Source organism: Dasypus novemcinctus, chromosome 25 (genome assembly GCF_030445035.2).
Source record: "Dasypus novemcinctus isolate mDasNov1 chromosome 25, mDasNov1.1.hap2, whole genome shotgun sequence".
NCBI classification, from domain to species: Eukaryota; Metazoa; Chordata; class Mammalia; order Cingulata; family Dasypodidae; genus Dasypus; species Dasypus novemcinctus.
The window spans coordinates 19,176,235-19,200,926 of record NC_080697.1 but is presented as its reverse complement, the minus strand read 5'-3'; the positions used below and the strand labels follow the sequence as shown (position 1 = coordinate 19,200,926).

The 24,692-nt window shown below is 57.8% G+C and overlaps 1 protein-coding gene and 1 non-coding gene across 2 annotated transcripts; both read right to left on the bottom strand.

The window, feature by feature from the left end:
* Positions 1-1,777: 1,777 nt before the first annotated feature.
* FOSL2 (FOS like 2, AP-1 transcription factor subunit) lies at positions 1,778-24,386 on the bottom strand. The gene is made up of 4 exons (XM_058287781.2): positions 23,423-24,386; positions 13,571-13,822; positions 9,073-9,180; positions 1,778-6,761 (listed from the first exon to the last, which is right to left on the bottom strand). The coding sequence occupies exons 1-4, from the start codon at positions 23,519-23,521 to the stop codon at positions 6,261-6,263; spliced, it is 960 nt and encodes a 319-aa protein (XP_058143764.1). The 5' UTR covers positions 23,522-24,386; the 3' UTR covers positions 1,778-6,260.
* LOC139437614 (U1 spliceosomal RNA) lies at positions 7,069-7,227 on the bottom strand. The gene has a single exon (XR_011647484.1). It is a non-coding gene; the product is annotated as a U1 spliceosomal RNA (small nuclear RNA).
* Positions 24,387-24,692: the final 306 nt, after the last annotated feature.

Sequence of the window (24,692 nt, the reverse complement as noted above, 5' to 3'; positions counted from 1 at the left end):
ACTTAAAACGTCCTCCTTATTTTAGCACTTCATACCTCTTCCTATGTCTTCACGCAGGGCTCTCAGCTTCAGTAGCCCAAGAGGCAGAGGACTCTGAACGTGTTGGAAAAGACTGGCTCCAAGAGAAATTCCTTTTCCCTTATGCGGTGGGGGTCTAATGACCAGGGGAAGCCTGGCGACCAAGTTGTATGTGCTTGGGGAATTCTGGGTCCAGCAGAAGTGGATTGTCCCAGGAACCCCTCGCCAAGACATCTTACTCGAGGAAGAGGAAAACTATGCTCCGTCCTTTAAACTCCGAACATAAGAGTTTACCATCAGCCCGGGTCACTGACACACACACACACGGGTGGGACCACAATAGCCTAATGCTAGAGGTTTACCTACTGGCTGTGAAATTCTCCTGCCAGACCCTGCCAGCAGAGGTGCCCCCTTGTTGCTTTCTCTCAGTAACACCGAAAAGCTGCCGGAATGTCTTTAAGGCCTTTAGAGCTGTAGAGAGGTGCAGGGGTGCTGGAAATGCCATCTAATAATGGGCTGGCGATCATCGACCTCTCCACTTGCCAGATGGGGGAAAAGGTGGAAATTTAAACACATGAAGTGGCATGTTACTGGGGGGTGAAAACGGTTATGGATGTGCCTGGTAGGAGTCGCGCATAGAGACCTGAGCACCTGCTTCTCTCTGGACAGAATTCCCAAAGCTTCTAGAACCCAATGGGAGCGTTCTGAGCACCTGCCTCCTGGATATCTTACACCACAAGGAAATGCACCGGTTGCTCGGGGAGGTACAGGAAACTACTAAAACACTCAAGACTCTTCCTGTGTCTCCTGGCCCAACCGGGCAGGCGAGGCCAGCTGAGGGCAGGCGCCCACACTCCTGAGTGGTCCCGCTCCCCAGGCCCAGGCCCTCTTGAAAAGAAAGGGAGAAGACAGCATCTTCTCTTGGCACCTTCTAATAGGACCATTATCCCTCCCTCTCCTATATGTGAAGAAACTAAGGCTCAGAGAGTTCCAGTGGCTTTCTCAACACCCCAATGTCAACAGGTAGTGGACAGAGGCCTAGGATTCAGGGCTTCTGGGCCCTCCAGAGAATGAGGCCTGCCCACCCAGCTTGGCTGAAGCAGATTTGGAACAACTGGTGGAATATCTTAGGGGCTCATTCTCAACCAACTGCCATGCATTAGGGGCCTTAACTCATGGAAGGTTTGCTCCCCTTCACGTACATGGCCCTGTTTCCTGGTTGGCATGACAATGGGGCCTGGGTCGACACTTCTCTGAGCCTTCCAGACCTCACAACCTGTGGCTATTAAAAAAGGAGACCTGGAGATGCGATCTTCCTGCTCCTTTGCACGCGCCGGTGGTTTCCAGAGCCCTTTCCAGCACAGGATCTCATTTGCCTGCCACATCCACTTTGGCAATACCTTTCATTAGTTTTTTGAAGGCTGCTAGGTTTCCAGAATCAACCCATCCAAACAAAATACCCCCAGGAAGACAGCACCTTAAACTTTCACTGGCTAACACCTAGGTGGCAGTTGGCAGCTGGCTGAGAATTAGGCCCTGGGAAGGGGGAAAATAAGGTCCTGGGAAGTGGGATTGGTGGTGGGGGGTGAGAAATTCTAATGCACCTCTTGGCAGCCCATCTCACAGTTTGCAGGAAGAAATTTCAGGAAGAGCCATTCCCTGCCCTTCCCCTGCCAAAGACACCAACTGGTAGAGGTAGACAAAAGAGAGAAGCGACAGGAGAGGTGAGGCAAAAAGATGGAATAAACCAACCAGCAGAGGCTCTTCAATCAATTCATTTTATTCTACAAAATGCTACTCAATTCAAAGTGGAAAAGCTAACCCAAAACGAAAACAATAAAACAAAACGAAAGCCCGCAGGGTGGGGGAAAACATTTTAATAGGTTCTTTCTTCCATAGCAGCAAGCTTTTTCTAACAAGCTTTCTTTAGTGCAAATACTGTAGGCTTGTATTACAGTAAAATAACAAGACGAAACAACAACAAATACCACCAGAGCTGCTTCAGAGCAAAGCGACTCCTCAATTTTCAAAACTATACAAAGATTTTGAGCCCACCGTCCTGCCTCCGGGCCTATTTAGGAGTCTCCCCAATGGAACCAGTTCACCATTACACTTAAAAAAAAAAAAAAGGTGCTCAGAAAGGTCATTAAATTCCCCACCCAGCTACGTGAATCTCTTACGTGTTTGCCTCCAGGGTTTTAAAGCAAACTTTGGTCCACATCATTGACGTTTCTCAAATACAGATGCACAATGCTTAAGATTTTCCACTATAGACCAAAATACTATATATACATCTCCCACCACAGAGAAGGACACCCCGATACCTATTCTCTATACAAAATTGAATATTTTCTTCCTTGACATCAAGTAACCACAAACTAAAATAAATGGAGTAAATTTTTAATCATACAGAGAAAATAACTTGGGGTGGGGGAAAGGACAAGAGCTTTTGCTGTCTTCTTACAATACAGAGATCTTGGAGGCCACTGTCCCCAGAGGAACAGCAATCCATCTTTAAAAACAGAACTTTTTTATACAGTCTATACACAAGTCACAAAATCATTTTAGGAAAAAAAAAAAAAAGGCGTCATTACCCTAGATTAACAAAGAGGAGGAGGAAGGAGGGGAGAGAGAAACTATTTTAATGCTATCTTTTTCTATTCAGGCTTGGTACAACACAAAGAAGCTGTAAACATTTAAAATAAATAATAAAATAAAGGTAGATTTTTCTCCCCCTCGCTTCCCATGCCCGCCCCCTTTAAAATTTGACCCAGCCCTTCCGGAAAATGTTGTCAGCCCTAGAAAATGAAAACCTGGGTTGATGTATGGCCAAAACACTAGAAGCATAAGAAGGTGTCAAATTAGTGCAAGATGACTGGATTTCCTTTTAAAAGGTTTTAAGAGGACACGGGCACACCCGGAAATGTGCGCGCACACACGCACGCCAACCTGTCAATAAATAGTGAGATGCTGGCTTTGAAGATGAGTGCCAAGAAGACTCAACAAGCAGAAAGTAGCAAGACCCCTGTACTGAAGTTTAAAAAGGGAGCTGTACACACCACATGTCCTATTGGTCCACAAATTCTCAAAGGACTCACGGGACCCCACCAACCATTTGAGGAGGGCAGAGGAGCCCACGGAGGGGTGGAGAGAAAAGAGGGGGTAGTTTGGAGGTGGGAGGGTAGGGGATGGGTACATCTCAGGCTGAAGACAGTACTGCCTTGGATTAGAGAGGATGGAGAAGACCTTCTCACCTTAAGTGTTTTTGTTTATCCATTACTTGGGGACATTTATAAGCGGGTGCCCTTATCCCTTAGTCCAATCCTCAGGAGGGCTTACAAAAGTGCCTAACACTGCCTGGCACACAGCAGGTGCCTTTTCTTTACTTTCCTAAAGGGACAAGTACACCTGATCAGGAAGGAAATCAACCTAAAAGGTCAATGGTGAGATTGTAAGGAGCACTGCTGGTCCATCGAGGAAAGGGGAGAAAATCCCAGCGCTCCAGACAGCTCAGCCCACCCTGATCCTTGTAGCCAAGAAGGAACAGAGAGGGGTGGCCTCTTCCCAAGCTGGAGTAAGAGAAGCAGCGGCCTCTGATGGCCCTTGGCATTGAGAGGCTCGCGTGACCAGCGGCGGCAGACGCTCCGGGCCTTCCGCGCACGCACATCCACGCTTGGCTCTTCCCGGAAAACTCTCCATGACTTCTCTGCTTGGAGTCGGCTCGGGCCATTTCCTAAGCTTCCCCCAGGCTCCCCTTCCTTTCCTGGGCTGGCAGCTGTCCCCATCCACCCACCTGGAGAGAGAGGACCACTGCCAGAGAGGCCAGCCGGGTGGTCAAGAGGGCCATGGGTGTCACCCCCATCGGTCAAGGCCTGCCCTGCGCTGCCCCAGAGCTGCCCGCAGTCCAGTCGGAGCCCACGCCAGCCGCCTGGCTGCTGGGGACACGGGGCGAGCTCAGCAGCTCCCGACACAGACGCAACCCCCGCTCCAGCTGCTGCCTTACACGCAAACTAGAAGGAAGCAGTCGCAGGCCTGGGGTCCAGAGAGCCCGCTGGAGAGCACTGCCAGCAGGAAGTAAACTGAGGCCTTGCTGGTGGCTCAGGTGTGAACTCGCTCCCGGCTCCCAGAACAAAGCCAGGGAGCCCCGAGGGGGACCACGGCTCCGAGGCCTCCCAGGAGCCCGCGGGCCGGCTGGGGTTTGGCTTTCTGCTGGTCCCAAAGCCGACACAGCTTGCGATGGGAACTGCAGCCAAATTCTGCCGCAGGAATGTCCAGCCTGGCCCCCAGTTCCAGACGAACCTACCCCAGGATCAGGGCTGCACAAAGTGACAAAGTCAGAGGGTTAGGACTTTTAGAAATAAAAGACCAGAAAGCAGCTTCACTTAAGAAATATATATATATTAAATATATATGTTATATATATGAAACATATATATATGCACTTGAATTCATCTGAAACCAGAAATCCAATCTCGTTAGGAACCCCCTTGCCAGAGCCTCTGGGAAACCAGAAGGGCCACTCCCCAGCCAAGGAATGTGGGTGATAAAAACTTTAAAATATTTTGGGAAAAAAATCCTGTTTTCAAAACCTCTCTGCGTGGCCTCACTCTCCATGTCCCGTCCAGTCTCCCTGGGACTCCCCTCCTGTGGGCCCAGCGCGTGCTAAGTGGGGGACGGGCGTTAGCAGCCACCCGTGGCGGCCTCACTCTGGAGTCCAGTCTTGCCATTCCTCCTGCACTGGGCTGACGTGCATGACGCAGTACAGTTCTGAAGGACCCTGAATCATCCCCAGAGCCGGGTCTCCCCCAGGCCGGTGACTCCGCAGAGGACCCTGTTGAAAACTGTCACCTCCAGCACTGGAAGGCCAGCAGGAGCTGGGTCTGGGGAGGAAAAGGCCTGGTGGAGGGGGCAGGGGGCCGAGCTGGGTTGATGCTGAAGGCCAGGGGTCCCCTTCCCATGATCCCCGCCCTGTGGGGGAAGGGACAGCGCCCCTGCAGTGCGAAGCAACCAAAAGCATCTTAGCTCAGATGGCAGCGCCCAGGGAAGATGAGACACGGACAGTCAGCAACCGGCCACAGCGGCTCCGGGCCAGTGGTGCCCAGAGACTGACCGGACCGGAAGAACAGAGAGGGGTGGGCTGGGGGGGGGGCAGCAAAAAAAAGAAAGCACTCGGTCCCTCAGGCAGCGGATTATCCCAGAGGACAGAGATGGCCGGAGCCCCCAGGCCAGCAGCGGCAGCGGCCAATGCCCCTCCACAGCTGCCCCCCGCCCCTGCCTCTCCAGCCATGGCAGATGCTCATTAAATCTCCGTGGGTGGCGTCACCCTGAGAGGCAGGGCGGGGGACGGCGGGGCACTGGCAGAGTGACACGTGGGTCCTGGGGAGGGACGCCGCCCGGTCTGGAGAGAAGGGACCAGGGGCAGAACGGCGAGGCAGTAATTAGAGGAGACGCCCTGCTCGGGACGGGGTGAAGGACGCGGGCCGGGACAGCCGTGTGGCTTCGCTGGCAGGCTTCCTGGCCTGCTAATTGGGCGCTCAGCAAATCCAGCCTGGGCCAGGCGTCTCCCTCACACCCCGTTTTCTGGGCAGGCCGCTCCGGCTCCGGGAAGGAAGGGTCCTCGGAGTGTCCCCAGCACGGCAGCTTCTCCTGGAGAGCTCGGGGAGCCCCGCTGGTGGCCCTGGTGGCGAGCCGGGAAGTGGAAGGGCGGGGAAGGGTCTGCGTCGCAGGCTGACTGTCCCCACCCCCACGGGCAGGTCAGTCCCAGCACAAGAGTCACCTGCTGCCCCATCTCCAGGAACGAAGTGCTTTAATCTTCAAGGCCATCCCGATGAAATGTCATGGCAAATCGGATTTTAAAAAAACCCAAGAGGGAGCAAAAGGGACGCTGCGGGGTGGGGGGAAAGGGGGAGAAACCCAAAGTTGCCGAGCATGCGTGGCAGGGAAGGTCACCGTCACTCCGGGGACAAGGTGGTGACCGGGGGGGTCAGAGGTGATCCAGATCAGCTTCAGAGAGGTCCGAGTCGACCAAACCAAGTTTGCCAAGGTTTTTTTTTTTTTTCAAGAAAACAGGACTCGCCAGAGGAACGAGGGAGGGTCCCAAGACACGGCACCCAGGTTCTCCGACGCCTCCGCACCCAGTCCCTCCTGGGTCTCCCCAGAGCCGGGAGGCCTCTGGCAGGGTCCCCCTCCGGCCCCGGGGCGCCGGCAGGTGCACGGCGGTGAGAGGGGCCGTGGGGGGCGGGTTACAGAGCCAGCAGGGTGGGCGAGTTCAAGGAGTCTGAGGACTGGTCGCCGCTGCTGCTGCTCCGGCGGTGGGCCTTGGAGCACGACTCGGAGGGCGAGGCAGGCGTCTCCTGCTCCAGGACGCTGGGGTAGGTGAAGACGAGGTTGGAGGTGCCCGGGGTGATGGCGGGCGTGGAGGTCACCACGATGGGGGTGTGCAGGGGCTCCTCCCCGTAGAAGCCGCCCGCGATGCTGATGGGCTTGATGACCGAGCGCTGCGCCTTGTCGGGCCCCGCCGCCGAGGACGCGGGGCCGTCGTCCTCCAGGGGCTCCTGCTTCACCACCACGGCGCCCCCGGCGCACAGCAGCCCGGGGGCCGGGGGCGACCGGCGCTCCTCGGGACTGACCTTGCAGACCGGCCCGTGGGCCACCAGCATGAACTCCAGCTTCTCCTTCTCCTTCTGCAGCTCGGCAATCTCCTTCTGCAGGCCCGACTTCTCCTCCTCCAGCTCCTCCGTCTCCTGGGGTGGGGGGGGGGAGAAGGGAGGGAGGGATGAGGACGCGGGAGGGACCGGCCAGGAGCACCTCAAGCCCGGGCGAGGCCAGGGAGACGAGCAGTGGGCTCGCGGCCAGCTCACACACCTGGCCATGCCCCCCCCCCCCCCAGCCGAGCCGCCTGGGGGCTCAGGAGTCTTCTTTCCAGGCCTGGGATGAGAAAGGAGGAGAATCTGCCCCCAAGGAGGGCTGAGCAGCCACTGTCGCTGCCACATGAAACACCTCACGGGCATCACCTCCTTCAGTCCCCATGCTTTTAATTATTATTTTTCACAGGGGAAAGCACGAATGTAGTTCCCCCCGCTACCCCAAATGACGCAGCCGAGGTTCCCACATTTGGGGGAGATCGCAGGGTTCAGCACATCCGGAGCGCAAAGGATAATCCCTGCCTGGGGACAACCGGCTCCGTGATCGCCTCTCCCAGCCGAGTATCCAGATTTTTGTAAAGAAGGTGTCATCATCATTCCCATTTTGCAGGTGAGGACTCTGAGGTTCAGAGAGGTTGAGGCATTTGCCCAAAGTCACCAAGTGAGGAGGGTAGGGCAGCCTGGATTTGAAGCCCGATGTGCAACTCCAAAGACCAGGCTCTGCTAACGCTCAACCGCCTTGGTCCCAGATCTGCGCGCCCCCAGGGACTCCCGAGAGAATAGTGAGATTTGGGTGGAGAAAGGAGCACAGCAGGTGGCTCCTCCCCTTCTCTCCTTCTCGAACCTCCTCCACCCAGCCCATCCGAGGACACGCCCTAAGCTGGGCGCGAGTGGAGACCCTGTGCACGCTCCTGTCCCCACGTCCAGGACAGTGCCTGGCAGGTCACCGGGACTCAGCGGACGCTGGTTGGATCATCACACCCCCGCTTCCCCCTTTGGCACCGATTTCTGAAGAACGTGCCGGTGCGTGGTCCATTCAGCCCCCTTGCTCGGCAGACGAGGAACCCGACAGCGCCTGCTTCTCCACGGGGCCAGAGGAGGCCACATGCGTGGACGGAGCAGAGGAAAAGGCGCGCGTCACCGGCCTCCTCCCCACGGATTCCCGTCCGGGAACAAGGAGATTTGGGGCGAGAGCTTCGCTAAGCAGAGGACAGCATATTCCGGAGTAAAAAAAAAAGTTTCCACCTATCTCAAGGGCCTGACGAACGTCATGAGCTTATGAGAGGTTTCCTGTGGAGGATGTGGCTGAGGGGCCTGGGCGGCAGGGTAGGGGCGGGGGAGGCGGGGGAGTAGGCGGGAGGCTTCTGGGGGGAGGGGAGGAGAGTGGAGGGCCTGGCGGCTCTGGAGCACGGGCCAGAGAAAGGTGAGCGGCAGGGAGGGCGCGCCTCACCTGGGGAAAGAGAGCACCCCGTGTCCTCCGCGGCCCTAAGGCCTCCACGGGCCATTACTACAGGCACCACAGAATCCCCACTGTGCACAGTCAATGCCAAGGGCCAGGGAAGCTTAAGCAGAGGGATGGCATCTGGGAGGAGATAGGAGGGGGCGTGCATGGCACTTTGTGAATCTCTCCCCCATTCCACCCGTGACGGTCAGCCCCGGTCCTTCCTGAAGGGCCGGACTCTGGAGAGAGTTATGTGCCTCTGGCCAGGTCGGCCTCTTGAGGGGGCAGGGCTGGGGGTCCCGGGTCTGGGCAATTAGGTGGCCCGAGAGAGTGACTCAGAGGACAGAATGGGGGTGCCGAGGTCCCGGCTCCAGGCAGAGGCGGGGAACCCTCCTGCCCGTGGAGGCTGTAAGAAAATGCCAAGGAAAGGAAGCTCAGCCGGCACGTGGACCCATCTCCACCAGGCCCCGGCGAGCATCAGGAGCCCTGCGGAAGTTCCAGTGCCGAGACAGGAGGTCTCGCCCTGCCCAAGCCAGAGGGCGGAAGACAGGCCGAGGCTGGTGGCCGCGTGGGGGCAGCTGGAGCCAAGACGTGGCCCTGGGGTGGGCAGGTCTGGGCCCCCCTGCCTCCTGGAAGACCAGAAACGCAGACCCCTCTGCCATCCCTCACCCAGGAGCCCCAGCAGATCCGAGGGCAGGGAACGCTCAGGCGCTGGGGACAAAAGGGGCACGGACCCAGCAGCTTGTGCGGTCCCCTCTCTGGGCCCAGGCTGCTGCCAAAGGCCATCTCCCTCCCTCTCTTTTTTTAAACAGCACAAAGCTGCCCCAGGTGCGCAAAGGAAGGAATGTTTCTCTCTCCACTGACTCATCTGTGGGCCCCGAGCGAGCAAGGAGAGGGCTGGGCAGGCAGGAGGCCTGGGGCGCCGCGGGGCCCACCCACAAATGCTCCCACCCGCGCCGAGCGCCTCACCGCCTGCAGCTTCTCCGTCAGCTCCCGACGTCTGTTCCGGCACTTGGCCGCCGCCAGCTTGTTCCTCTCCCTCCGGATGCGACGCTTCTCCTCCTCTTCTGGGGACAGCTGGAAGCCAAGGTTAAAGATCACAAGCAGGTTGGGGATAATGGTCCACCTTGCATGTGTACAGCGTATTTTAAGTAGGGCAAGAAGGTCTCCTGGGATGGGGAGGGTGCAGGGGGGTGCACGCCTGCTCAGCGGCTGCGGCACTTGGAACTGAACGCCCCTCCCCCCAACCTGGTGATGTCCCCGTTCAAAGAACAGGGCCGCAATGGGTCTGGGCCTCCCTGGCCCAGGCACGACAGCCGCATCTGTCATGTCGCCCTGATTCAGGGCCAACGCCAGCCACAACAGGCTGGAAATACTTCCCGAGAGAGTCCCCCCTCCCCAGCCCCACTCCGTGCCAGCCTGGCCTGGCCCCACCCACTTAAGCTGCTTCTTCCAAACCTTGGCCAATTGCTCCTCCCAGCCACCCTGCCTGCTCAGCAAGCCTCATTATCCTCATCTGGTTTAAGGAGCTGCGCCCAGAGCCAGCTACCCCCGACGGAAGGGGGTGGAATGTTCCACTGCCAGGGGAAGGGCCACAGGGGCCCACTCCGCCCCCCACCTCCCAGGCCAGCCCTGCAGTGGCGGCTGCTCAGGGTTCAACCCAGAGAGGACTGGCAGCTCTGGGTGGGACGGGACGTGGGGGGAGGGGTGCAGGGCCAGAGGGCCCGGGGTCGGGAGGGAGCCCTCTGGCATGGAAGTGCTGTTGCCCACCCTGTGTGGTCATTCATTCCATAAATGAGCGCCTGCTGTATGCCAGGCAGGGTTCCAGGGGATTGAGTTTGACCGGTGGACCAAACGAAGATTGCCCCTCCCACCCTGCACAGGGCTGACCATCTACCTCCTTCTAAGGAGGACGGCTCAACACCTTCCAGGCTCCTGCCAAGTCAGAACAGAGGGTGAAGACTGCTCTACCACGGGGGGGACACCCTGTTTCCCTAGAACACGTCCAGAGCTGGGACCCCAAGGCCCCTCCCAGGCCAAGGTGAAGGGGAGCTGGCTGGGCCAAAGCAGAGAACCATTCACAAGGAAAGACTGTCCTGCTCCATTACCAGATCCCGACCGTGCACCTACTATGTGCCACGTGCTGTATGGGGAGGGGGGGGGGGAGCTCAGAAGATCCCAAGGCAAATAAGACCCAGAGCCTGCCCTTGACAATAACATGGAAAAAATGAGGAAGCTACTTGGAGGGGAGAGAGAGCCGCTCCCCACGAGGAAGGGAGCCCCTCGCCTGGCTGGTCCTGGGGCTCCCCTGCAGCCCCAGATCTGCCGTTGTGATGTTTTGGAGAGCAAAGCAGGGCATTGCCCCATGCCTGCCTTCACCGAGGTGCCCCCGGGAGCCAGGATCCCCGCCCCTCGTTCTCCAGACAGCGCACGGGACTGTGCCAGCTGACAGCTGGCCCAGCACAGGCAAGCTCCTCACGGCCTCTCGATGGTCAAATCCTCCTCGGCCAGTCAGGGCGCGTGGCCCAGGGTGTGGGGGCAGGAAGCCCGAGGCACTGAGGACACGGCCGTGGCCCCCTGGGACCGCAGACCGCAGCGCTGTGCCCGCCTCCTCCGTCCCCTCACCTCCTCCAGCTGCCCCCTCTCCCTGGATCCACCTGGCCTGTCACTCAAGCTCTGCCTCCAGGTGGAGGCAGCAGGTGGGAAGCCACCAGCGCACCCAGCTAGGAGCGCCCCTGCGGGCCTCCAGGTCCCGCCCAAAGCCTCGCTGCCCCAGAGCAGGGTCTTGGAGTCCCGCATTTGAGCCCCAGCGCGACTTCTCTCTGCCAGCCGCCACCCACCGCCCCAGGCCCTGAAATCCTCCATCTCCCCTGGGAGGGCCAAAGGCTCCACATTCTCAGAGGAGGGTGGAAATGGATCCAACACACCAGGTGCCAAGCGGAAGCACATCATTTCTGGGTGGGCTTGCTCCAATCCCTTGACCATCCTGCGCCTCCGCTTTCCCGTTTGGAAAATGGGATTCATCATACTGGCCTTCCACATCAAGTTTCTGTGCTGATCAGTTGAGACGCTGTGTGAAAACGCCCTCTAAACTAGAAGGTGCTAGAAAGACCAGATGGTGCAATTCACAGATTCCCCCTCTGAGGCTTTTTCTGAGCCCTGAAGGCGTCCAGATCAACGAGGCCCACCAGCCATGGACCCCAGCACCCTGCTCTGGGGCCGCCTGCCCGGTGGAGGCTGTGAGGCCACTTGGTAGGGCCCTAAACACCTGCCGCTCCTAAACTGGCCTCCACCGGCGGAACGACCTGGAGCCCCGGGGCCCGGCTGCCAGCCTGGGTTCCGGGCTTCCCCTGAGCCCCAGCGAGGTCTCCCCTTCTCGCCCAGATTCCTCGCCCACTAGGGGGAGGAAGGGGGAGGGGTCCGCTTCAGCCTCCCCTCCCCGTTGCTGCCCCACTGGCTGCCTGGCAGTCCCTCCTCTCCCCACCCCCAGCCGGCAAGGTGTGGGGCTACTTGTGGGAACTGTCGACATAGGAAGTGTTCGGGCGGCTTCGGTTCCAGTGTGTCAGCACCGCGGGGACCCACCCACAAGCCACACCCGCCCGCCCCTCCTCCCTGCCTCCTCAGGGTCCACCAGGCGGCCTCTGGGCAGGCCTGGGAGCACGGCGGAGGCACCCAGCCGACTCCTGAGGAAGGCTCCTCCTCGCCACGAAGGTGGAAGGTGGCGTCAGAGAACTTCAGAGACCAGGAAGCCGAAGCCAAGGAGCTAAGGTTTGAAGCCACCTCTGCCCGGGCTTCCTCAAAGCTGCTCAGGACTGTCTGAACTCCCAAGGGATGTGGGACAAAATCCTCCTTGCTCTCTCCCTCCCTTCTCTAAAGAAGGAAGGAAATTTTCCAGACAGATTGTCTTGGGGCACGCCGAGGTGGTGTGGTGGGAAAGCCACAGGGCTGAGGGTCAGAGCGGGTGGAGCCCAGGCCTGGCTCTGCTGCCAACTCCCCGGGTGACCCGGGATAAGGGCGCGTCGCCCCCTTCTGGGCCTCAGTCTCCTCATCTGGAAAATGGATGGGGAGGGAAAACTAGAAAAGAGGGTCTCCAGCGTCCCTTCTAGATATCAACTTCTAAATTTGGTGGGAGGTAGGCCCAGAAGATAATGATGAGTGACCGACACATCCTCCTCAGTTCCCTGCTCGCCCAAAAAGTCCCTCAAAAGCTTGGCTCTCACTCAGGGGTCACCAACATACGGGAGAACCCAGCTCATCAGGAAGAAAGCTTTGGCCTCCCCGGAGGAAACAGAGTCCTAAACGGCCGTACCATCACTGCTGTGCAATACGGGACCTGGGGCCGTGGGCCCAGCAGTAGAAGCCCAGGATGTGACTATGGGATGCACCGGCTACAGTGTCTTATTGCACAGACTGCCCCATGTCACCTATACCGGGCCCTGGAGGGAGCAGAAGAGACTGACAGGTAGGGGCCGGGCGGTCCTCGTTGTTGCAGGGCTCCAGCCAAAGCATCCGGCTTTGGGAGCAACGGTCCATGTAACTCTAGGTGTTCAATAGAACTACTGGCACCGCACAGCTGGTGACCCACTGGGGTTCTTGTAGGGGAAAACCATGCACCCTGGGGAGCCCAGAGTGGAGGTGGACAGTGGTTGAAAGGAGGATGGATGCCCATGCTGTAACTGGAGCAGTTCCCCTTGTTAACGAGTCCTTTGAAAAATGGGGTTCCACCGTTAAAGTCTTTGCTTTACTTGGCAGGCGCTGTCGAGAGAGCACAGCACAGCAGAACAGGGAGCAGGTCCCAGGCCAGGCAGGCGTGGCTCGGCCTTGGCTGCATCACCTTTCAAGGCACATAGCCCCCAGCAGGGCTCACGGCGCCATGGCAAGCGCAGAGGCCCTGCCATTTCCTGGTGTCCCTCCCAGCCAGGCTGATGCCCTCTCTAAGCTGAGCCCTTTGGCGGGGAAAAAGGCTGACCTCTGACTCCCTACCCTCGGCCCTCACCAGCTGAAAGCACCTGAGCAGATCTTAAGGCCCCTGAGCCGCTGCCCTTCAGGAACGTGCGTTCCAGGCACCGGAAGTGGCTCCTGCTTCCAGCTGGAGGCCCAGGAGGCCCAGGGAAGAGAGGAACTGGGCAGTGCCAGCCTTGCCCCTTAGGTCTGCTGGGTATCTGGCTAAGGGCCAATCCAAACGAGCGCACAGCGGTGACTCCGCGCCACTTGCCCTGAGTCCGAAGGACATGGCCACAGGCAGGGCAGGACAGTCCTTCCCACGAGCTGACCCCTGGCCGCTGACAACGTGCTTTTCCCCATACACACACTCATTCTGAGCGGCAACCAGTCCTGTCCGACAGCATTAGCCCCAGAGACTCTCAGGGGCCCCAGGTCCTCTCCCCAGCGCCCCAGAACCCTGTGCCCCACCCCAGGCGGCGAGCGACACCGCGTGTTCCCGAGGCCCCACGGGGCCGAGGCGTACCTGCTCGTCCCTCCGCCTGCGGCCCACGGTGGTGCCCACCGTCTTGATCACGCCGGGTCTCGGCAGGGCCATGTGGCCCGGGATGGAGGCCAGGCCCGGCAGGGGGCTGTAGGGGTGCGAGCGGGGGTAGGGGCTGGACATGGAGGTGATGACTGTGGGCTGCACCATCCACTGCAGGTCCTGGCTGGTGGTGATGGCGTTGATGGTGGGGATGAAGGCGCTGCCCGAGCCAGGCATATCTACCCGGAACTTCTGGAACGAGGAGACAAGCGGGCCGGTAAATGCCGAGCAGGACGAGGACAAGCAGGGCCCGGAGGGGAGCGCCGGCTGAAAGCGGGGTCGGTGCTTGGAGGGCAGGGGCAGGACACCAGGTGGGCTTTCCCAGCAAGCCCTTGGGCGAGTCCTGCAAATCCAAGATGCCCGGAGGGGCACTTAAGACCCCCGGGGCCTCCCTTCGGGCCTGCTCCCCGAGGGGGTCCTGGGAGCTCCACCTCCAGGTGGCTCAGCCAGGACGCTGTCACATCCCCAGCAGCTTCGAGGACAGAGGCACACACTCAGCAGGACCTCTGCACCCTCCAGGCTAGCTGTGCCCATACCTGCACCTGCACCCAGAGCTTGGGACACTGCGAAGAGACTCACACCAGCGGCTTTGGAACAACAGAGATGGCCAGGAAGCTTACTGTGGCTATGCTTGTCACTTTCCAAACAGGCTCAGGATGGGGCTGTGACCCCGTCAGGGTGAGCCCAGGTCCCTGGAATGGTGTCCTCCAACCCACAAGACTGCAAAACGGTGGCATGTGTGGCCAGACTTCGGCTGGCTGGCTGTATCCCCCCTCCTGCCCAACGCCTGGATCCCCGTGGAGGCTGCTCTCTACCTATCCCCACGCCATCTGGGTTCACAGCCGTCTGGGGGGACAGGGCCACGAGCTCGCGCTTTCTCCCCATCTCTTCATTTGTCCCCAGCCCACACGGCAGATCTCCACAACAGGCTGCAGGAAGCACTCTCTTTAAAATAGGAGGTGACGACAGAGCGCAGAAAGGAAAACGGGCTGGGCTCCTCAGCAGACCGGCTTGACCCTTCTGCAGGGCAGCTGCCGGAAAGTGGGAGAAGGGGGCCGAGGGGGGGCACCCCTAAACTTCCAGATTTTCCCCTTGCTAGGGAAGTCAGGTGAACCCTCAACCTTAGACAATTCCTACTTCCACAAAAAGGTTCTCCACAGACTTCCTTCCTTAACCTGGTGGGTGTAAGGACAACAACCATTACAGCAGACACTTACTAGGCCTGAGTTTGTGTTTTACATACATTAGATCATTAATTCTCCTTCAGAGGTAACCGTTATCTCTACTTTAGAGGCAAAAATTTTGGCTTGGAGAGATTAACTATAATCTGTCCAAAGTGGGGTCAGGATTCAATCCAGTTTTGCGCAACAGTGAATCCAGAGGCCTCACAGGGTGCGCTACAATAACTTCTTCAGCAGACGTCCTTCTCAGATTCCATCTGGTCAGCTCTGCCACGGGTCCCTGCAGACTTTCCCTCTCACCAGAATGCTTGGCCCCAAATGAAATCCCCTTAGGCTTAGCACGGACACCCCTGGGATGTGGCTATGGCATCTCCCCACTACCCGCCCCCTCCTCAAATTCTGGCCCAGACCAACGAAGATTAGAAGGATCCAGCAGCAATGGCAGCTGCTACCACCACTGTCTTCGTCCCTGGTGACCAAATCTGGGCTCCTGCTGGGTAATGAAGTAAAGCTTCAAGCACCTCCCTGTAGCTGAGGGAGCTTGGGGACTCTTCCTCACTCACTCCCCTGCCACTCATTTGTCCCCAGTCTGGACAGTGCCATGTGGCTTCCTCACCTTGGGGCTCCAGGTCAAGGGCATTCAGTGAAGACAGCTTCCAAGAACAACAGATTCTGGGATTCCATGAGCAAAGTTACCCAGCACAATGTATTCTAGAGTTATAGGAGGAAAGATGCCCGGTTCAACAGATTCTGGGATTCCCTGAGGAAAGCTGCCCAGTGCAAAGGACTCTGGGATTCCCTGAGGAAAGCTGCCCAGTGCAAAGGATTCTGGGCTTCTATGAGGAAAGTTATCAGGCACAATGGATTTAAAATGACACGAGACAAGCTGTCCAGTGTAATAGATTCTGGGATTCCCCGAGGAATGCTACCAAGTACAATGGGTTCTGGGATTCCCTGAGGAAAACTGTCCAGCACAATGGACTCTGGAATTCTGTGAGGAGGGCTGACTGAGCAATGGCTACGGAGCCAGATTTCTGAAGGCAAAGGCCACTGGGCTTTATCAGGAGCTGACTGAAAAGAAATAACCATGTATGGCTGTGGATGTGAAGAAGGGAAGGGTGTGGCGGCCAAGGAAGGATCCAAGCGGGAAATGGCTTTCAAGGAGAAAGAAAGGACCACCAGCCTGGGCCGGGAGGGGGCAGAGCATGTGAGAACACGCGGGCACGGACAAGTGTGTGCAGAAGCCCCACGTCCCACACAGCTCTTTATCTCTCGGGCTGCTGGAGGAGGAGGGCGGAGTCCGGCACAGCTCTTGGAGTCAGGACGCCTGGGAGTGAGGCCTGGCTCGGTCGCTAAGTGCTGTGCCCTTGCTGAATCGCTGAGAACAAGTTCCCAAAGTCACGCACTGTCATGAGGACTAAATAAGCAGCTACTCAGAGAGGTAATCACAGACTGTAAAGCACTACACACCAGTGGCTCTCAGCCTGGCTGCACATTAGAACGTTCTGAGGAGCGCTGAGAAAACACCAAGGCCAAGCCTCACCACTGACGGCTCTGAAGTCGCCGGTTAGGGGCGCGGCCTGAGAATGGCATTATTTAAAAGCTCCCAAGGAGCGGGTTAACGCGCAGCCCGTGTTGCCAAACAAAAGAAGAGGGTATCCTGCTCATCACCATCCACATCTCATCGCCACACACTGTGTCTGCTGGGAGAATCGCCAACTTCCCACCCCAGGGAAGCACCCGACATTTCGATTGCATCTCTCTTCCCCCATCAGGTTTTTTTCTCAGCAGGCCGCTGGGTTCGAGGGCACCCGCGGCATCCAGAACCATGGCATGATGTGACCCCCACCCCCCGTGGGGGGTCTTGTCAGCTTTCCTTTCAGGGAAGCACCCAAGATAGGCATTCCCCTTCCAATAAAGCAAATCGCTCCCACTTCAGGCTTGGGGAAGCAGGCTAAAAAGCTGCAGCACAGAGATGGCTGAGGAACAAGGGGGTGACTCCCAGGTCCTCTGGGGGGGGGGGGGGGAGGCCCCCAGGTCCCTCGCTCTGTGGACAGGAGGCCTCCAGCACACACCAGCCAGATTCCTCCCAACAATCAATCGGCTTGGTCTAGACAAAACAAGAGAGCAATAAAAACACGGCAGTAGGCCTCGGAAAGGCATGTGCACCTTGCTGGAGAGGGAGGTAGAGCCATCTGGCTAAAGCAGGCTCCAAACTGCAAGGAAAACAATGTCCCATCCCCAGAGGGGCCTGGGGCTCTGGTAAAGAATGCTTTTGTCTTCAAAAGGAGTCTCTCCTGGAGACACCCGAAATTTTAAATTAGATCGGGCCAATGTGACCTGTCTCAAACTTGAAAGGCTTATTCAGAAAGTGACACGGGGGTGGGAAAGCAGTGGTGGGGGTTAGCAGTCTGGCCCCCCAAGTTAGCCTGGCGTTCTCAGACACCAAGGAAACCCCAGGCTCAGGCAGATCACAGTTTTCTGTGAGTTTGCAAACAGGCAGGGCCTCCCAGCTGGCAACAGTGAGGTGCTTTCAGCCCTGCTGCAGCTCCAGGTGGGCACTGAGGGTGGGCGGCACCTAAGTAGGCTCCCCACTGCCCCCCACCCCCTACCCCATGCTCTCCAGCCCCTTTGGAGGCTCTTGCTCTAGGACAGGATTGAAGATGCCGGGTGGCTGGGTGGCACTCCTGCCTGGCACAGCCTCCAAGTGCTCTCCATACCAGTGCCACCCAGAGGTGGCCGAGAATGCCTGAAAAGGGACAAAGCAGCCCCCACCCGCCTCCTGGAGCAAACCTCCCCCGTAAAGTGCCCGGTAGTAAACACTTTAGACTTCTCGGACCACACAGGCTCTGGTCACAACTACTCAACTCCACCGCCGCCGTAGCGTGAAAGCGGCCAGGAACGTTCGGGAAACACGCAGGCGGGGCTGGGTCCCCATAAGCTGTATTTACAAAAGGATTCAGGCTGTCATTCGCTGACCCCCCGGCCTCGAAGTTTATTCTCATCTGCTAGGCTCGGGCTGGAGGGAAAATACAGAGAACGAGGAAGAAAACAAGAAATCCAGAAGCCAGGGTTTGCTCGGGCTCCTGGGTCTGAATCTCCAGACCCCAAGGCCGAAGGTCGAGCCTGGGCGCAGGCCTTGCAGCTGGTCTTTGGGCACCAGGGCCGCCTTTGCCACAAGGTACCTGGATGTAAGGGTGCCACGGGGTGCTCAGGAAATACACACGTGTTTCCGCCATCGCCCAGAAGACCACAGGGCCACCCCAACCTCATCGGGTCAGAGAGGGCCCCGTGGCTCAGCAGTTGTCGATTTGGGAAAGTGACCACTGCCCTCAACAGGGCCCAGATTTCAGAAATGGGGTCACACCACGGCCTTTTGCAGAAGGATCTGGCACCAGAGTTCGGGCCCCACAGGCACGGATGGGGCAGATGGTTAGCCCAGAGCCTCCTGGGCTGGCCAGAAACGACAGTCGAGCGGAGTCAGGCGTGGTGCCCTTGGCCGGGCATTTCCCCATTAAGGTGATGTCGACGGGCCACCATCCCGTGGCCTCGGGGACTTGCATCACCTGGCCGACGTGACTGGACATGTCTGGGAAGGGACTGGGCTGTTTTTCTTTAAGAACCCCTTTTTTGATTGCCAAAACAGGCCAGGCAAATTTCAACATCCCAGGAGATTGCTCGGGGCAGGGAGAGGGGAGGGCAAATGCTGCCTCCCGCTTCCCGGAACACCCCGGTGGAGGGCTAGTTTGCCCCCACTCTCTACACTTTTACCGACTCCTGGAGGGTCTCCAAAGCCACTTAGAGGGAGCACAGCTGTTCCTCACAGCCTCTGCACTGGGCACCACGCAGTCCCTTTCCCACAGTCCCCCCTATCTGAGGAAACGCCACGTTTGTCACCATGAAAACTGCTAAGGCCAGCACTTGATGGCCCTGGATACAAACGCCACCTCTGACGGCCTGCCACGGCAGCCTCTTCTCTCTCCCAGGCTCACATGAAAGACCCACGGTCTTCCTTCACCTCGTTGCCAGGGCAAAGCGGGGGGGGGGGGCGGGCAGGGAGGAAGAAAGGGGCTGAAATGGCTCATCCTCCAGGCCGCCTGGTTTCCTTCCTGCCAGGGCCTCCAAAGGAAAGAAACGGCAGCAAAGTTCTTCTGGCCAGAAGCCTCACCCCCAAGCCCTGGAGCATTCTCTGCGCCACTCTGGGAACCCCTTCTGTCCCCACCCCCACGCCTGGGGCCGCTCTGCACGCACTGGGAAAGGCCTGTCGCCTCGTCTTCCCTGAGAACCCCAGGAGGGGAAGGCTGGGGACTGAAGCCGCAGTGCCACAAGAGAGTGCTGGGCCCAGAAAAATTTGGCATGGTCCCTCTCCAGGCCAGGGAGATGCTGGAGGGCACAGCAGCCAAGTGGGGTTTGGAACAGTAACAGATGTCTCTGCCTCAATCAGGGCGGCTGTCATCAGTTTGAAACGTGGCTACCAGAAGATACCACACACACCCACCACGGATGAGACGTGTCCACAAAGTCATGGGGCTCTTTGTTTTTTTTTCTTTCTTGCAACAAAGACACCAGAAAGTTAGCTTCCTGGATTCTTCAAATCAGTATCTTTATTTCTGTGAAACAGAGGGGGGGGAAATTGAAGGCAGTGGTAGCAGAGGTGCTGTCTTCGGTGGGGTCTGCTTTGGCGTGCCTGGTTTTGGGGTACCCTCCCCCCAGCCAGATACCCAAGATTGAAACTGGCAGGACTCAGGGTTATATTCTGCTTTGGACCCTGCCTGATCACTCAAGACCTTATTTGGCAGAGTTGGTTCTTTTTGACAAAAAAAAAAAAATCAAATTTGCCGTCCAAGGACGAAGATTTGCTAGCAATGAGGATTTTCAAAATAATCTGCTACAGACAACAACTCCCAAAGAAGGGGCGCTGTGAGACCTCCCCGAGTCTTAGCAATAGTCACAACCGTCGAGTAAGTATTGAGTCCCTTAGAGGAGTGCATCTAACAGTAATCTGGATGTACAAATCTGATGTGTTTGACTTAAAAAAAAAGAAAAAGCACAGTTCCTAACTTCTTACTCACCTTGAACACGTGGCAGGCAAAAACAAGTAATGGAAATGCACCCAGCGTCTTGGGTAAGAAAAGTCAACCTGCACTCAGACAATACATGACTGCTATTTCACTCTGATGAAAACGCGGCGCTGGCTTCCACCATCAAGAATCAGTGAAACAGACAGATTCCTGGGATAGCATTTTGTTTGATCCTAATCTACAACATCTGTTAAGATCAAGGCCAAAAAAAAAAAAAAAAAAAGAGGAAAAACACCAGACCCTTAAAGTACACCTCTGACCTTCCCAACAGTTCTGAACCCTTCCCCCCCTAAAAATACTACCCCCGTGTCCTGATACAAGCCCATCAAGAGAGCAAGCCTGGGGAATCTGAAGATGTAGAGTGGGTACAACAGGCAGCCACCAAAATAGGAAAAGATCAAAGTAAAGCCTTTTTCAATCAGGCTTTATTTAGGGAAAAAGAAAAATTTAAAAAGGAAACTCTACATTTAGAAGTCAAGTCATAACTAATCCCTGATAAATATATGGCACTTATTTGTCCCTAATCAAAAAGAAAAATTCCTAAGAATTCTGAAAACCAAGTTAACACTCGCTGAGGCTGGAAAAATACATCCCAAGATGGTACTTTTAAGAATGTCCTCTAGGAGGCACTAGAGAGATACGGTTGGAGCCAACTTGGGAATCACAGTCATTTCTGGTAAAAGTTCTTTGATGTGAGGAATGTCCCAGCCTGGTACAGTTGGCAAAAGTTCACTCCGGGGAATTTTGTGTGTGTGTGTGTGTGTGCGCGCGCGGGCGCGCACGCGTCTTGGGAGGGCGAGGTTGCTGGAGAAATGAGAGTTTGTCTGGTATTCCTTGCTTCCATAAAGGAAATATCCTCCTTGATTTATTTTCACAAGTTATCGGAGAAACAGACAAATGGCAGACCTTGGAAAAGTTCTGGGTATTGTTTTTGTTTTGCTTTTTTATAAAAAGGGGCCCGGCTGATGAAAACAAGTTATGAAATGACCTATGTTTGTGTAACTGGCTGGATTGCGTAATGCTCAGAGCCTGAGACCGTAAGAGCCAAGCAGGCAGGCATCTGTCTAGGAGGTGTTTTCCTAGGAAAGTTAGGAGAGAGAAAACAGCAACATCCAAAAAGAAAAAAATCCAGGAAGGGGAGATACGTGCACCTATCACTGACAAAACAAAATCACCAACAATCGACCTCTGAGATAAAAACTCTAACTGGAACAGGAAATATTTTTCATGCTTCGAGTTCCAACCATAGTCAAGAACAGCAGCTTTTAAGATGAGTTATCTAGCCCCTCCAAACGTCACTCGAATGCCCGGCGGGGGTTAAGATTGAATTTACTGCAGGTCGAGAGGGAGGGGAAAGGAAAGCTGTGGGGTGAGTAAACAGCAATGAAACTGACCAGAAGTACTGGACTCCCGGAAAACAAATTTTGCTTTCCCCAGGGGTCTTACCTGGCTCGGTCCACTGAGAACCTTAAAGGAGAAAGGCCCATCCACTAACTGCCCCAAGAGCTCCCACTCGAGGAAGCAGAGGGAAATAAAGTGATTACAGGTTTTATCTGGTATGTAATAAAGTTACCTTGAGCCTGAGATCGGGTGGAGTCACAGCACAGCCTTGTGAAATAACAAAAGCTCTCAGGTCAGTAGTGCTCAAAGTTGGAGAGGTCATGGGAAAACCCTCGCAACCGCCCAAGACCCCCATGGCCAGGCAGGCGGACACACTTGGCTAAAGTGGCATTCCTTTGTCAACCCCTCTGTTCTGGAAGGAGCCTCACTCCTGCCGCCGGGCTGACCAGGCAAGCAGATGGGCGAGAACCCGTGCACGGGTTATTGCTAATTGCAAAATCCTCATGTGTTACAGCATGCCAGGAATTGGCCAACAGCTGCTTTTTGCTTCGGTAATGAGGCCCCATTACGCCCTGCTGGAGCGAGTGCTCTTCCTTCTTCCTAGCGCTGGTTTCCTGTCTGATTTTCTTCCAAAACAGGGAATTGCCTCCGCTCACATCCTGGGCTCAAAGCCCCAGTGACACAGATTACTCAGTCAGGGCACTGATGTCCGGACTGACGTCCCACACGGGCCCCAGGGGCTGAGGCCAGTGGCGGGAACGAAACATTTAAACCAGCACTGCCACAGAAAGGGCAGCAAAAGCCACCGAGGAAAACTCAAACATTCCTTTCCGATAGGGGACGAGGAGAGGGGCGTGGAGGGGGAGGTGTTGAAGGAAAGGTTGAGGGAACGGGTGGGTACAAACGATGCCACGCCACTGCCCAGCGCTGTCTGAATTCATCAAAACCCACGAGCGTGGCTGGAAAGCAAACACAACGAACCACTTTTAGAAGAGACTAAATCCACCACCTCCGTTTACGGATCGGGGCCGTCCTGCCCACACTCTCCAATGTGCAGACTCCAAGGTGGATGCGTGTTGGGGCAGCAGAGGAGGTAGAGGCGGGGCAAGGGAGAGCCCTTCTGGGGGCCACCAGGTATGGGAGGGAACCCAGGTCAGGGCCAAACAAGAGCCATGTCTCCATTCCCTTCCCCAACTGGGTCCACCTCTCCCTGGGGTCCCACCCGGGCCCTTCCTGGTTGACTTGCTCCTAGAGGTCAAGACCATCACCTTCCTGAAGCAGCTCTTGCTCAACCCAACTCCCCTAAGGCCCCATGGATCCTGCCCAAGATGGGTTTCAGGACAGGCTGCTAACCCCACCTGGGAGGCACTCCACCACCACCACCCCAGCAGCACTTTTACAGACAGGCAGAGCACACACAATCCCTCCAGAGCGAACCAGTTGAGCTGCTTTAGAAACAAGTTGTTTTTCTGCTTCCAGAACTACCCAGGAGCCTAAGCCAGGCTTGTTCCCTGCACTTCTCTCTGCTGGGCCTCCTCGCCCAGGGAATCCCCAGACCCCTCAAGTCTCCCCTTCTGGGGGCAGGGCGGGCTCCTGCCCAGGATCCTTAGAGGGGATGGGTGCGAGGCGCCGGGGCGGCCACCCGCGCCAATCAGGGCGGGCCTCCTCCCGCCTGACCTTCGCACCTGATTTCCCGAGCAGCCACCGGCGCCCTCTCTCTGGTTACTTTGAAAGAGTCCCACCATGTTTCCCCATCCCCACTCTCCTAAAAGAAGTAGGGCTGAAGGAGGATGGGCGCGGGGCCTTCCCAAGAGGAGTGCGCCCCTGGATGACGGCAGGGGCAACTATTTCCCTTTCTTGCCTGACCACCACCGGGAGAGAGGGGGAGAGGGACGGGGGAGCGGATGTTCCCTGGGAGAGGAGATAGGTGGCTCCTGGGAAGGGGAACCTGCAATTCCTGGATAAGCTGGATAAAACGGGGAGGGAAGGATCTGTTGGTTCTTCAAGCCGTCTCCCTGCCGGAACTTAAAAAAAAGTGGGGGAACAGGATAGGATGAGAAGTCAGAACTTGGAAGGGCGGCCCGAAGGTATTTCCTCGCCAAGTGAAGAAAAAGAAAACAGGGCAGGGGCGCCGAGCGGAGGGCGGGGGTCCGCCCGCGCCGCCAGGTGCACCAGAGGCTGCCACCTACCTGCTGGCCGCCGCTGCTGGAGTAGGACTCGGCGTGCGCAGGAGAGCCGCTGCTGCCCCGGGACGAGGTGTCAAAGTTCCCGGGATAATCTTGGTACATGATCCGCGGTGGGAGCCCAAGAGGAAACAGGGTGTTCGTCTGCCCCCGCCCTCGTCGCGGCCGCGCACTGGCTGCTGCGCGCTCCCTCGCTCGCCGGCCGCGCCCCGGGGTCTGGCCGGAGCGTTGGCGCTTCCCCCCCGCCCTAGAGCATCGGGGGCGGGCACCGAGCGTAAGGCAGCGACACCCCCGTCCGGCAGGACCCTCCGGCCCGCCCCGAGCGCCTCTCGCCGAGCTGCTCTACTGCCCCGGGAGTACCACGGGACCGGTCGTCCCCACCCCGGTCCCTCCCTCTAAAAAGTCAGCGCGTCCCTCGATCCCTCCCCCGCGCGCGCCCTCCCGCCCCCACCGGGACCGCGGTCCTAAGCCAAAACTGAAAATTTCAAAAGGAGGGGAGTCCCGCGAGCCCGGCCGGCCGGGTCTGGGGGCTCCAGACTTCGGAGAGATAAGAAAAGAGAGAGAGGGGGGCCGGAGGAGGGCGCGCGAGCCGAGAGCGAGCGAAGAGAGCGAGCGGGCTGTCCGCTTGGAGAAACTTCTGCTATTTCCTCCTTTCAGAAAAGGGGCCCCAGCCTCAACTTCCTGTGGCTAGACCCGCTGCCTGCGCTTCGGGGCTGCCGGACACTTGGCCAGAAGGAGGGAAGCACCCGCGCGCGTCCCGGGCCCCCCGCGCGCCGGCTGGAACGCTCGCCCGTGAACTTGCAGCCCAGCCGGGAGGGCAGCGAGCGACGCGGCCCCGGCTCCGACGCCCGGTCCCGGAGGGCCCCGCTCTCCTTCCCGACGCCCGCGCCTCGCCCGCCGCCTCGCGGGCCCTGCCTTTGCCCGCCTGCGCCGCGCGCTCGGAGCCCGTGCGCTCTGCCCGAGATGAGTCACTACAGTGGCACGAGTTCAACTCCACACTCTTTATTATCCAGCCCCCGGACCATGTGGATTCACTCACGTCAACCCCAGACTCCACCTTGCGGGGAGGAGCACGCCCGGGGAGGTGGGGGGAGGAGGGCGAGGAGGAGGAAGGGAAGCGGGAGGCGGCGGGCCGCCCGGACGCCAGCTGCCGGCCCCGGAGTGCGGGAGGAAGGAGGCGGCAGGGCCTGGGCGCGGGCCGGCCGCGCGGGCCCAGGCGGCCACGGCCCGCATCTTCTCCCCACCCCGTCCCCACCCCCAGCGCCCTTGGTCTCTT

Bases quoted from the DNA above. Each gene is read 5' to 3' on its own strand.
- FOSL2 (XM_058287781.2), bottom strand. From the start codon at position 23,521: ATGTACCAAGATTATCCCGGGAACTTTGACACCTCGTCCCGGGGCAGC. The intron at 9,181-13,570 runs GTACGCCTCGGC...CTTGGCTTCCAG, and splicing joins GCAGGCGGAGGGACGAGCAG to CTGTCCCCAGAAGAGGAGGA. The intron at 6,762-9,072 runs GTGAGGCGCTCG...CCCCCACCCCAG, and splicing joins TGACGGAGAAGCTGCAGGCG to GAGACGGAGGAGCTGGAGGA.